Below are 14,471 nucleotides of genomic sequence, written 5' to 3'. Positions count from 1 at the left end.
TAAGGAAGGTTAAGAACTACATCTCTAGGCCAAATGCAGTGGCTCATGCCTATAATCTCAGCACTTTGGGAGGCCGAGGCGGGAGGATCACTTGAGGCCAGAAGTTTGAGACCATTCTGGCCAACATGCAGAAACCCCATTTCTCCTAAAAATGCAAAAACATTAGCCATGCATGGTGGCACATGCCTGTAATCCCAGCTACTCAGGGGGCTGAGGTACAGGAATCGCTTGAACCTCGGAGGCAGAGGTTGCAGTGAACCAAGATCGTGCCGCTGAACTTCAGCCTGGGCAACAGAGTGAGACTCTGACTCAAAAAAAACAAAAAACAAAAACAAAAAAGCTACATCTCTAGGCCTTAGAATTCCTACAGGTCTGCAGACTCTGACACAAACCTAACCCACCTTTCCTCAAGGTAGAGAAAGCACTCACCCACGAAAATGTCATACAAGGAGTCAGGAAAGCAGAGATGCCCAAGCCACCAGAATCCACAATATACCCAAATCCTAAACCTGTTTTTCAAGAGAACTCTGAACATTCACAGAGCCTGTGCCAATATTTAACAGGCCTCCCTTCACTGTTCTGTAAGAATAGGTGATCTCAAGTCGGCTGTCTTAGATCTCAGAGGTCTCAGTCTTTCAGCAGCATTTCCTAAAGCACGGGATACTATTCCAAAGAGATGACTTCAGTGTCATGGACAAGGGGATTTAATAGCCTTAACATGTAAATCCTTTTGAAATAATAAGAGACAAGTCTCAGCAGAGCCCCCCTATATCTTTAAGTCCTGGTTAACACTTGCTAATTTCCCTGTTTAGCAATGGAAAGGTAGGCTCAGGATCCAAGCCACTGACAAATAGGATCTAGTTAAAATTTAATTACAGTGTTTTGACTGCACTGTGTTAAAAGTTATTTTCTCTTTATGGCAAGTAATACTGCTATTTCATTTAAGTAACCATAAACTTCATCTTTCAAATGTTAAGATAAAAAAGTGTTTAGTTGTTTGAGTATTAGATAAAACAGTATAGGCAGTGGGAAAAATCAAGAATCTACTACATGAATCACAAAAGTTTGGGCAAGTCTACTCTAGTGCTAAAAAAACTGCTCTACACTGGATGAGGACATGAATTTTATACACACTTCTGCATAATCAATCACTCTGACTTTCTAATAATTTAGAAGTGAGGGTCACTTAATTCACACAACATCCTACCATAACTCAAGAGTTCCTACTCTTCTTGCTGGCCCCCAGCACCAACCTTTACCTGAGAGTATGAAATTAAATAATTCAAAGTTATAACTGTTGAACCAGCTGGGCGCAGTGGCTCACGCCTGTAATCCTAACACTTTGGGAGGCCGAGGAGGGTGGATCACCTGAGGTCAGGAGTTTGAGACCAGCCCGGTCAACATGGTAAAACCCCATCTCTACTAAACATACAAAAATTAGCCGGGCAAGGTGGCACGTGCCTGTAATCCCAGCTACTCAGGAGGCTGAGGCAGGAGAATTGTGAAGCTTGCAGTAAGCCAAGATCACACCACTGCAGCCTGGGCGACAAGAGCGAAACTTAGTCTCAAAAAAAAGAAAAAAAAAAAAAACTGTTGAACCATTACATCATTCTGAGCCTTGAGAAGAAGGTGGCTATGCAGCCTGAGTCACACAACACGCAGTTGCAACTTTTGCCTTTTTCCTGTAAATAATTAGGAAGATCAAACAACACCAGAGATAAGATCCTCTCAAATCACTCCCCCTTCTCACAAAGTAAAAAGTAATCTTCCTCAGGATGTAGCAATCTGTAACCAATCAAATTGCTGTAACTTATGCACTGGTCTCCTATGGAAAATGTTATTATCCTGCTACACTTTTTCTGTCTCTACTTATATAAATGAAACTTTAACTTCTCCACTTTGGAACACTGACCCCCTTTGTTTGGAGTCAGTGTTTCCCAGGTGGACATGCTCAAGCTTTGTGCGGGAATAAGCTCTACATTGAATCACAGCTTCTGAATTCCATTATTTAAGGTTGGCAGGGCCATTATCATCTAGTCTTTGTCTAAGAGAGGAGGGACAGGGTCATGATAGTTATAGAAAGTAAGGCTTTCCAACTAATTGAAGCTTTATGTTATTGCCTGTTACAACGTTCAGACCTTTCTTTTACACTTTCCAAACCCTCACTCTGAATATGGTAAATCACTGTTATCATGGAAGATCATGGAAGATGCATGATCAACATAGTGTAGTGGAGAGAACACAGACGAGGAGTCTGAAGGCAGAAGTTCTAGTCCCAGGTCTACTTTTAACTGGGTTATTTCTGTAAATTTACCTCACCTCCTTATAAAAGCACCTGTGAGAAAATGGAATTAAACCTCGTTTTTGTTTTTTTGGATTTTTTTAGATACTCTGGATTAGATTCACGTAAGGCTTCTCAGGTTGCCCAGTCTAGATATGGCCAAAGGTTAATGGCCAGGCAGGACACCAGTCTCACAAGAAGAAACAGTTCTACTCCTCATTCCATATCAAAGCTAATCCTGCTGTCATCTTGCTTAACTACCCAGGGAAAGTTAAAAGGAAACCCAGACATTCCTTCTCTCTTCACGGAGGTCATGGAAAGTAGACTCTGAATGCAAGGAAATAAAAATGGCCAAAGGAAAAAGAGCCTGCTGAGGAAACCTGGGCAGAGCAGCACTGGTCTGTAACCCAAGACCTTTCAAAATGAGAGACCCAGGGGATGAACTTCACTCTGTCTGTCCTCATGGTCCTCTGAAGCAGAAAGATCACAGGCTGACATAGCATCAAAAGCACTAGACAGAGACATAAGGGCCTACTTAGGTGTTTCTTATGCTAGCTCTAGCACCAACCAGCAATGTGGCCGAAGTCACTTAAGTCACTTAATTTCTCTTGTCTTAAGGTTCCTCACTTAAAATATTAAGAAGGGGGGCCAGGTGCGGTGGCTCACGCCTGTAATCCCAGCACTTTGGGAGGCCGAGGCAGGTGGATGACCCAAGGTCAGGAGTTCAAGACCAGCCTGGCCAATATGGTGAAACCCCGTCTCTACTAAAAATACAAAAATTTAGCAGATGTGATGGCAGACGTCTGTAATCCCAGCTACTCAAGTGGCTGAGGCAGGTGAATTGCTTGAACCTGGGAGGTGGAGGTTGCAGTGAGCCAAGATCGCACCACTACACTCCAGCCTGGGTGACGAGAGTAAAACTCCATCTCAAAAAAAAGAAAGAAGGTGAACTAGCTCAAAAATTGTGTAATTATGCCCTAATATACCCACAGTCTAACACAGGAATCAATACAATTTTTTCAGCAATATTTTATTTTATTTTATTTTTTTTTTTTTGAGATGGAGTCTCGCTTTGTCGCCCAAGCTGGAGTGCAGTGGCACGATCTCGGCTCACTGCAATTTCTGCCTCCCGGGTTCAAGCAATTCTTCTGCCTCAGCCTCCGGCAGCAACATTATTTTTAAAAAACATAAACGAGAGTTTAAAAATTACTTTGTGTGGCTTTAATACTACCTAACCTAAATACATCTATTACATAGTTAAAGTAGATAATGGGGTAGGGAAGTGAAGACCAAGGAAGAGCTGCCATTCTAAGATCTTCTAAATGGGGAGTAAAAAAGGTCTTCACTATATCAAAGTCAAACAATCGCTTTCGTTCCAATTCCTCTCTGGCAGTTTTGCCTCCTCCAAGTGTGAAATGTGATTCTCAGTGTATTTCAAGGCAGAAAAAGAAAAATCGACATTATTGGCATCTTCCAAGCTATCCACAAAGCTTACCTGCATGAACAAGCACAAAGCCGCCTCGTTTCTCTTTATAGGACTGCTTTGCTTCCAACTCTTTGGCTGTTATTTTACCAGCCGAAACCTGAGATGATCTGGAAGGCAGCCCTTCTCCAGAACTCATCCCCTTCTCCATGGTCATTCTCCAAGATTACCATCTTCTATTGAGAAAGGGGCATACTTCCATCCAAAAGTAACTGCAGGAGAGGAATTACCCTGGAAGAAAAGAGGCAAAGATGGTATACATTCTTTCCACCAATACACAAGTTACTTACACAAATTCACGCAAAGATAACATTCAAAAATCCTATTATTAAGTTATTTAATTGGGTAATACAAAAAAGGTATCAAAGTTATTTATTAAAATTATTTTTTCTTATTCCCACTGAAGTTGGATAAAATTATTTAATTGGGTAATATAAAAAGATTAGAATTTAAATCTCTCTGTCCACTGATAGTACCTGCTTGGGGCCGGGCGCAGTGGCTCACACCTGTAATCCCAGCACTTTGGGAGGCCAAGGCAGGTAGATCACCTGAGGTCAGGAGTTCAAGACCAGACTGATCAACATGGTGAAACCTCATCTCTACTAAAAATACAAAAAATTAGCTGGTGTGGTGGCACACGCCTGTAATCCCAGCTACACAGGAGGCTGAGGCAGGAGAATTGCTTGAACTTAGAAGGCAGAGATTGCAGTGAGCCGAGATCACACCACTGCACTCCAGCCTGGGAGACAGAGTAAGCTCCATCTCAAAAAAAAAAAAAAAAAAGAAAGAAAAGAAAAGAAACATAAAGAAGTTACTTAGCTGCCTATCCCAAAAAAAGAAAAAAAGCAGGTTACTCAGAACACAGTCTGCATCCCAGTGTTCATTACCAGCCCACAAGAGAGTATTATTTTATTCACGTTAGTTGCTTTATAAGCACATTTTCAATAACCAATATGTGTAGTTTTCACAATTCTTTTCTAGTTCCTCATGTTTTTTTTTAATAATTTTATCTGCTAAATCAAGCAAAAATTTGAGTTTTTATTTTTAAGTTTCAAATTTGTTTGAATGTTTGGTTTTTGGTGGTATTTGGGGAGTTTTTGTTTGTATTTTACGTTAAGTATTGGTCCACAATGGATTGAAAATTTTTGAAAGCTGGTCTTTTATAACAGAGATAGTCTGAGAAGCACTGCTATGTGGCATTTTTAAATTCCCTTAATTCTTGGCTTAAGAGTCTATTTAATTTTTATTACATAACATTTTATCTATAAGACAAATAGTTTAAAATCAATCATATATACACACCATTGCATTCAAATATTTACATAGATTCATAAATGCAGGAAAACATTTTTATTACAAAAGTGCTGATTTTTATTAAGTAACAGTAAATTTAAATGCCTGGTTTTGTTTTTGTTTTGTGGTGGTGGTTGCCTTCCTAACCATGTTTTTCTTCCAAAGACTTCACAAGAATCTGCCTCAGTTACTTTTATTTTCTTTTGGTTATTTCTCACAATATTTCTCTGAAACAGGCTATCATTTAGCCATGTATGAGTTGACAAAGTGAATTTAGGGGTTCATCTGTCAGCCTATAATGCCATCATGTCTATATCATGCCATCATATTTGGCCCAGCCATGAAATGAGCTTGGGACCATTAGTCTAGAAGCACACATACAGATTGAGTGAAAACTCAGGCTTTGGAAAATTAAGAGCTTCGGCTAAAATGAAAACACATCTAAGCAGTATGGATTATGAAACCTCACACTACTTTGACTCACTGTCATCTGAGGTATTTTTTCATAAATAAGAAATTATAATAGTTATATTTTGTAAGAAAATACTGGCCAGCCACGATGGCTCACACCTGTAATCTAGCACTTTGGGAAGCCAAAGCAGGTGAATCACGAGGTCAGGAGTTCGAGATCAGCCTGGCCAAGATAATGAAACACCATCACTACTAATTAGCCAGGCATGGTGGCAGGCACCTGTAATCCCAGCTACTCAGGAAGCTGAGGCAGAGAATTCCTTGAACCCAGGAGGCAGAGGATGCCCTGAGCTGAGATCATGCCATTGCACTCTAGCCTGGGCAACAGAGCAAGACTTTGTCTCAAAAAAAAAAAAAAAAAAAAAAAGTACAGATTTCCCTATTTTTTTGGCCGGGCGCAGTGGCTCACGCCTGTAATCCCAGCACTTTGGGAGGCCAAGGCAGGCAGATCATAAGGTCAGGAGTTCAAGACCAGCCTGGCCAAGATGGTGAAACCCCATCTCCACTAAAAATGCAAAAATTAGCTGGGCATGGTGGCGCATTCCTGTAATCCCAGCTAGTCAGGAGGCTAAGGCAGGAGAATCGCTTGAACCGGGACCCGGGAGGCGGAGGTTGCATTGAGCGGAGATCGCACCACTGCACTCCAGCCTGGCTACAGATCAAGAATCTGTCTCAAAAAAAAAAAAAAAGAAAGAAAATACAAACACAATTATAACATCAACATTTTATATGGTTGGATGTAACAGGAATTTTAATATATATGAGAGATTTTAAAACATTGCTTCTCGACACTGTCTAAAAAGAAAATGTGGAAGGTGATTAATATTCCATTTCTTGAGCAATCTACCCTCCCTCAGACACTATCTGAAATATATTTATTTAGCAAACATATAAGCTCAACAAACCCCTCCAAAAATGCTGGCCCTAAAGTTCCACTGGACTGGGAAAGGAGCTCAACTAAATTAACTATCAATATATGACTCTATCCTCCAACTCCCAATGGTTATTGAAATATTTTTTATTCAGTTAAAAATGAAGCAACTTCTGCTCCAACATCAGTTTTTGTTTAACTCATAACTCATTAAAGGTCTGACATCTAATAAATAAAAGAGTGCCAACAAAAGACAAAAACAAAAAAAAAGGGCAAATGGACAAATCTCAGTTTGCAGAAAAGTTACATAATAGCTTAACTGGACAAAAAATGCTAAATCTCACTCAAAAAAAAGATGCAAAATAAAACTACACTTAAGTACCATTTTTTAACTTAGATTGGCAAATAATCAAAAATAACATATTTTGAGAGTACAGAAAAACAGGAGCTCTCATAAGTTGCTAGTGGCAGTATAAATTGGTATGACTCAACAATAGCAATTTGGTAAAATCAGTCAAAATTAAGATACAGACCCAAAAATGTCCTGATGGAAGTGGTTAAAAATAAAAGCAGCCATTGGAAGCAATGAGAAAACTTGATAAAAATATATGTAACAGTCTCAAACACATTTGGTAAGTAAAAAAGGAATGGAAATAACTAATTTGTTAAGGTATGGTACAGAAGTATTTGCAGTACCATATGCAAAGTATAAATCTGGATGGATAAACAAAAAAGTCATACAATACTGATTACCAAAGGAGATTTGGATAACTAATAGCAAAAGATGGGATAGAAATTTCACTGTTCACCCCTTTGAACCTTTCAAATTTGAACCATCTGAATTATTTACAAAAAAGATTTTATTCATTTATTCATTTACGGGAACACTAGGTAATGAGCTAAGCCAAAGAACCAAAACAGGGCAAGTATGTTTCTCTGAATATTGAATTTCTGGGATGCATAAACTACAGGAAATCCAAATGCGAGGGAGGGAAATCACAGTATTTGATCTTTACAGTTAAGATGAGGGAGAAAAATACATCATGACTGTAGATTATCATCAAATATCTCTGTGACGTTTTCATTGTATCTGTAATCATTGTAACAAATCATTATGTGAAACTGGTTTAAGTGTACTTAAATCAATACATAGATCCACAAGAAAAATGTCTAATACTTCAGCTAACCTTTGAGGTAACACTCAACACAAAAGGTTTCCAACAAAAAGAGAAACATAGGCACATAATAGGTTTAGACCAAAAAAAAAAAAAAAAATTCTATAGATCATTTTAATAATGGCTTTATTTCTGAAATGTTTGAACACAGACATTTTGCAATTTCCTCCTAGTAATGATATTAAAATTCATCATGATTGTTTCTAAATAACACTGGCAACCTGTCTATCCTCTGCAACTGTTGCTCAAAAAGTTAAACAGAGTTATGCTATGACCCAAGAATTCCACTTCTAGGTATATACCCAAGAGAACTCAAAACATATGCTACACAAAAACTTATACATGGATATTCATAGCAATATTTTTCACAGCACCTAAAAACAACCTAAAGGTCCATCAACTGATGATGGATAAACAAAATGTGGTTTAGTCACACAATGGAACATTATTCAACCACAAAAAGGAATACAGTGCTGACACACACTATGTCATTAAAGAATATTGAAACAATGAAAAAAAACAGACACAAATGGCCACATATTGTATGATTCCATTTATATGAAATGTCCAGAATAAGCAAATCTAAAGAGACAGACGGTAGATTTGTGATTGCTTAGGGCTGGAGGGAAGGAGGGTACGGTGATGGAGAGGGATTGCTAATGGGAGCGCTTTCTTTTTGTGCTGATAAAAATGTTCTAGGACCAGGCGCAGTGGATCACGCCTGTAATCCTAGCACATCGGGAGGTCAAGGCGGGTGGATCACCTGAGGTCAGGAGTTTAAGACAAGCCTGGTCAACATGGCGAAATCCCATCTCTACTAAAAATACAAAAATTAGCCGGGCGCGGTGGCGGGTGCCTGTAATCCCAGCTACTTGGGAGGCTGAGGAAGGGGAATCACTTGAACCCAGGAGGCGGAGGTTGCAGCGAGCAGAGAACGCACCACTGCACTCCAGCCTCGGCAACAAGAGCGAAACTCCAACTCAAAAAAAAAAAAAAGTTCTAAAGTTGAATTTGGTAATGGTTGCACAACTCTGTGAATACACTACATACCACTGAATTGTACACTTTGAATGGGCAAATTGATACATTGGGTAGACTTTAAATGGATAAACTGATCTTATTAATCTGTTTTAAAAAAAAAAGTCTTTTTTCCCATAAATTGTACCTTTCTCAAGTTACTTAACCCAGTGACCTTTTCTTAATATTCTGCTTGCAACCTTTGATTCTCTTGATCACCTGCTTTCCTTGGCAACACAGAAATCTACCATCCTAGTTCACAACCCACCTCTGACCCCAATCACAAACGTTTCCTTCAAGTTTTCTTTTTTTTTTTTTTTGCGACGGAGTCTCGCTCTATCGCCTACGCTGGAGTGCAGCGGCGCAACCTCAGCTCACTGCAACCTCTGCCTCCCAGGTTCGAGCAATTCTCCTGCCTCAGCCTCCTGAGTGGCCAGGAGTAAAGGCACGTGCCACCACGCCTGGCTAATTTCTGTATTTTTAGTAGAGATGGGAATCCCATGTTGGCCAAGCTGGTCTCGATCTCCTGACTTCAGGTGATCCACCCACCTCAGCCTCCCAGAGTGCTGAGATTACAGGCGTGAGCCACCACTCCTGGCTAACCTTCAGCAATTTCATCTACTGCCAACCTTTCAAAACTATCTTCTCAGCAAATCAGATGATTCCTAACTTTATCTTCTGTCTTAGCTACAGCCACAAGTTTTATGGATAGCTCAGTCTAGGTCCACCTCACTCTTGGCCTAACCAAAACACGCTCATCTTTTCCCAAAATCTAGTTATTTCCAAATTACTCCTTTTTCTCAATAGCACTACCCACTTCTATCTCACCTTAAAGTCAGTTTGGGTTGCTCTCAACTTTCCAAATCCCACAGATCTCTCCCTAAAGCATTTAACTTCCTTTTGCTCAACTCTTGTTCAGCTCATAGGCATGTTAACTTTTCTTACCAAATCCAGGCTATCATAAAACAACCATCTAAAAAAGGCTGCCAAAAGAAAGCTCATAAAGGGTAACTCCAATCAAAGCAAATACCAGGCCAAAAGACATGATCAAGCAATACATGAAAGAGGACATTTAAATTAGGTATCCAATATTAGAGAAACAATATTCAAAAACATACAAACCAAAATGAAATTTTCCTTACTAGCACTGTACTGGCACCATAAACTGATATAACCATTTTGAAAAAGAAAATTTGTAAGTATCAAGAGCCTCTAAATGTATAATTTTGTGTATATATACTATCTTTCCAGAGATACTCTACGTAGAAACAAGTCTATACAGACACAAATCACCACAGATGCCTCTAAGGAGAACGAGCCGACTAAGGGGCAAGGATGAAAGGGAAACTTAATCTTCTCCTAATAGCCTCTTACATTTGAAATTTTTTTTTTTTTACTTGGTACTATCTACCAAAAGAGACGATTTAAGGTGGCTGTTTCTGAGAACAAGATGAGTTTACATTAATTTGATTATCAAGGCCAGGAGAGAAATGCAGTCTATAACATTGTTCTTTCTGCAGGGACTTTCATGGCACTATTTTAAGATCTAAATCTTGTCTCATCTCTCTAAAAGATTGTTTTATTTTCCTACTATGTGATGACACATTTTTTTTTCTTTACACCACTTTGAAAACTACCACGTGCCCTGTTGCTGTGGTGTTAAAGTTTTTTGCTGTAGGTTTGCTTATTCTTTAAGAAGCAGTTGAAAAAGGAAGTAAGTCATGGAATTCATCCATCTTACAGCAAAGGGCTTTGACAGAAATCCAGTTCTTAAGCTATTATAACTCATGAATAAATAACTGTGTTGTTGCTTTTTTTTTTTTTTTGAGACAGAGTCTCACTCTGTCACCGAGGCTGAAGTGCAATGGCGTGATCTCAGCTCACTGCAATCTCTGCCTCCCAGGTTCAAGCCATTCTTGTGTCTCAGCCTCCTGAGTAGCTGGAATTACAGGCGCACACCATCATGCCGGGCTAATTTTATTTTTTGTATTTTTAGTAGAGACAAAGTGCTGGGATTACAGGCGTGAGCCACCATGCCCAGCATTAAATGAACTTCCAGGACATACTTAAATTCACCTTTGAACCAGTAATTCCACTTCTGAGAAAACTTTCTACCAAAATAACTAAATAGACAAAAGATTTTATGCCTTTTATACTGTGTTTAACACAGGATAATTTAAAATAACAAAAATCTGGGAGCAACCTAAATGTCCAATACAGAAAAACCATTAAGAAAACAATAACCTACACTTTTATGATCAACTAATTTTCAACAAGGGTGTCAACACCATTCAATGGAGGAAAGGACAGTCCTTTCGTCAAATGATGCTGAAACTGGATATCTACATGCAACAGAATGAAACTGAACTCCTACCTTACATCGTATAGAAAAATTAACTCTAAATATCCTCCCTATTGCACTTGACAAGTCTTAGAAAAAAAAATTCTAAGTAGATCAAAGACCTAAATGTAAGAGCTAAAACTATAAAACTCTTAGAAGGAAACACAGGGGTAAATATTTATGACCTTGGGTCTGGCAATGGTTTCTTGGATATGACATCGAAGCACAAGCAAGCAAAGAAAAAAAATAGACAAATCAGACTGCACCAAAATTTTAAACCTTTTTTTTTTTTTTTTTTTTTTGGAGACGGAGTCTCACTTTGTTGCTCAGGCTAGAGCACAGCAGCCTGATCTCAGCTCACTGCAACCTCCACCTCCCAGGTTCAAGGGATTCTCATGCCTCAGCCTCCTAAGTAGCTGGGATTAAAGGCGCCCGCCACCACGCCTGGCTAATTTTTGTATTTTTAGTAGAGATGGGGGTTTCACCATGTTGACCAGGCTGATCTCGAACTCCTGACCTCAAGTGATCCATCCGCCTTGGCCTCCCAAAGTGCCAGGATTACAGGTGCGAGCTGCCACACAAAAATTTTAAATTTTTGTTCCTCAAAGGACACCACAAGGAAGTAAAAGGACAACACATAAAATGGGAGAAAATGCAAGAAAATATTGCAAATCATGTATCTGGAAAGGGACTTACATTTAGAATATAGGAAGAACTCATACAACTTTAAAATAAGACAATTCAATTTAAAAATAGGCAAAGGAAGTAAATGGACATTTCTCCAAAGATATACAAAAGGTCAGTAAGCACATTAAAAGATGCTCAACATTATTAGCCATCAGTGAAATGCAAATCAAAACTACAATGAGCTACCATTTTATAAGCACTAAGACTGCTATAACCAAAAAGAAAGATAAGTGCTCCCAAGGATATGAAGAAATCAGAACCCTTATAACCTGCCGGTGGGAACGTAAAATGGTGCAACCAATTTGGAAAACATGTGGCACTTATTCAAAAAGTTAAACATAGAGTTACCATATGCCCACCAGTTCCACTGCTAGGTATATACCCAAAACAACTGGAAACATACGTCCATACAAAAACTTGTACACAGATGTTTATAGCAGAATTATTCAAAACAGCCAAAACCTATAAACAACCTAAATGTCCATCCACTGATGATGGCTGAGCAAAATGTGGTATATTCACACAATGGAACATTACCCATTCATAAAAAAGAATGAAATACTGATACACAGACATTGATGAACCTTGAAAACATACTAACCGAAAGACACCAGACAACTTAGGCCATATATTCTATGATTCCATTTACATGAAATGCCAGTATAGGAAAATCCACAGACACAGAAAGTAGATTAGTGGTTGCAAGGTCTGGGAGAGAAAGGGGAGAATCTAATGGGGAGTGACTGTCATGAGTACAGGATTGCTTTGGGGGATGATGAAAATGTTCTGAAAGTGGATAGTGGTGATGGGTGTATAACTTTGTGAATATGAGAAAAACCACTGAAATGTACAATTTAAAAGAATAAATTATATGGTGTATGAATACCTTAATAAGACTTTCTCAAGAGGAAAAAAGACAATCTATCCGTGCAATGAATACAATGTATGTAACTGTGCCTCTTAGTTATAACCGCATTTTACATGCATACGTTATGATCACAAATAGGTTAATATGAATAAAATATTAGAAAAAGATCAAAATGCTGGGTTGGCAGAACTATAGGTGATCTCTTTATAACTATTTCTGCATTTTCCAGATATTCCTTAATAAGCACTGCTTTTTTTAAGTGGTGGGAAAAAGTTTTATTTACAACAAACAAAAAGATAAATTATTAAACTCCCAAGAACGTAAGTACAAATTCCTTAGCTAATACAGAATAATAATAATTCGGCAATCTAATGGTCCCTAAAATACCTTTCCTTCCCCTCCCCTACAGAAGCCAGGAAAGTTGAACTCCCTCCTCCCGGAAACATGATGCCCTCGATTTCCAGGACACCTCCAGCTCCTGCTTTTCCCCCTCCTCTCCAGCTGCTCCATCTTCTCGGTCCTTTCCTCCTCCTTCTCCTCCTCTTCCTCTTCCTCCTGAGTAGTAAATGCTAACGACCCGCAGGACTCTCATCAGGCCTCTATTACTAAGTAAGGGGCTGCCTTGGCCCCAACCCGCCACCCAGAACAAGGCGCACATTCTCGGCTCTCTGCGAACCTCGGACTCTTGAGACATCTCCAGACCGAGACTGCAAAGTGGGTGAAGGGCTGCGAGAACTCCCCACGTACAGACAGTCCTTCCCCGATGGCCACGAGGACGTCAAGCCGGAGATGAGGCTGGGAAGGGGGACTACGGGGCCAAGAGCGACCAAGACTAGGGAACTAGGGACATCCTGGCCCCCTCCTCTAGCCCCGCCCCGGGCAAGGGGTGTCCTGCGCGCCGCCCCCTCTCGGACCCGGAGAGGACGTCCCAGCGAGCGTTCGGGGCCCACACACAGAGCCAGCAGCACGGAGGCGGCAGCGGCGCGGACAGCGTGGGAAAGAGGGACACTCACCCGCTTCAGCCCCGAGCCTTCACTGCACCGGAAGTAGTCACCCGCCCGTTGCCAGGGTGAGGAAGCGGGGGCGACATCAAGTCTTCCCATTGGTCATTCATGGTACCACGTGGCCGGAAGCAGGCTTCCGCAAGCTGCTCTGACTCCGCCCTCCACTTCGGAGCGGCTCACCTGGCCTCAGAGGTGCAGCGCGAACTCCACCTGGGGCTTCGGTCTGAGCTGCGCATGCGCTGTTGCCTATCTCTCCCCACCCCGCCCCTGAATAAGCCCGCAGGATATGATTGTATGTGAGTGGTTGGCAGACTAATGCTGTGATAAGAAATGAAATTAAACTGACCATCATTTATCTAGGTGTCGCTTAAGAGCTTACTTTCTTTCAATCCTTACAGCACTCTTATACGGTAGGGAAAACTAAGGTCCTGCCTGGATTGCTTGTAGGAGTTGGGGCACGACCCTTCCCCAGGACCCATGACTGATGGATTTTCCTTATACTTCAACCAAAACATCACGTCGAACTGAATGTAAAGGAAGAAATGAGAATCTACCTGGCTTCTTTAAGCCAGATGTAGAGGAATTTACACTAATGCAAAAGATAACACTTTCCTTACCACATTTTTTTGTTTTTGGAAAATTTATTCTTCATTAAAATGTGTTAATTATATTAACATATAATGGTTTCTTATTGTTATTTTAAATAACTTTTTAACATTTCAGGTTTTGTTTTTGTTTTGTTTTTTTGGATGGAGTTTCGCTTTGTCAACCAGGCTGGAGTGCAATGGCAAGATCTCAGCTCACTGCAACCTCCGCGCCCCCGCCCCCTCCCCGCTCAAGCGATTCTGCTGCCTCAGACTCCCTAGTAGCTGGGATTACAGGCGCCGGCTACCACATCTGGCTAAATTTTTTGTATTTTTAGTAGAGACGAGTTTTCACCATGTTGGCCATGCTGGTCTCGAACTCCTGACCTCAGGTGA

General features: G+C 40.3%; 1 protein-coding gene across 1 annotated transcript in view; it reads right to left on the bottom strand.

Moving 5' to 3' along the window:
• LOC105550318 (threonine aspartase 1) overlaps nucleotides 1-13,547 on the bottom strand; it is a gene marked incomplete at its 3' end in the record, with an annotated part of 135,820 nt that extends 122,273 nt beyond the window's left edge. The window contains exons 1-2 of the mRNA XM_011995211.1: nucleotides 13,501-13,547; nucleotides 3,777-3,995 (exon numbers count right to left, since the gene is read on the bottom strand). Of these exons, the coding sequence (XP_011850601.1) occupies nucleotides 3,777-3,921 (145 nt within the window). The remainder of the gene's footprint in view (nucleotides 1-3,776; nucleotides 3,996-13,500) is intronic.
• Between the last annotated feature and the right edge of the window lie 924 nt (nucleotides 13,548-14,471).

The sequence above is a fragment of the Mandrillus leucophaeus genome, unplaced genomic scaffold, assembly GCF_000951045.1.
Source record: "Mandrillus leucophaeus isolate KB7577 unplaced genomic scaffold, Mleu.le_1.0 Scaffold476, whole genome shotgun sequence".
Taxonomy (NCBI): domain Eukaryota; kingdom Metazoa; phylum Chordata; class Mammalia; order Primates; family Cercopithecidae; genus Mandrillus; species Mandrillus leucophaeus.
This window is presented reverse-complemented; position numbering and strand designations above follow the sequence as displayed.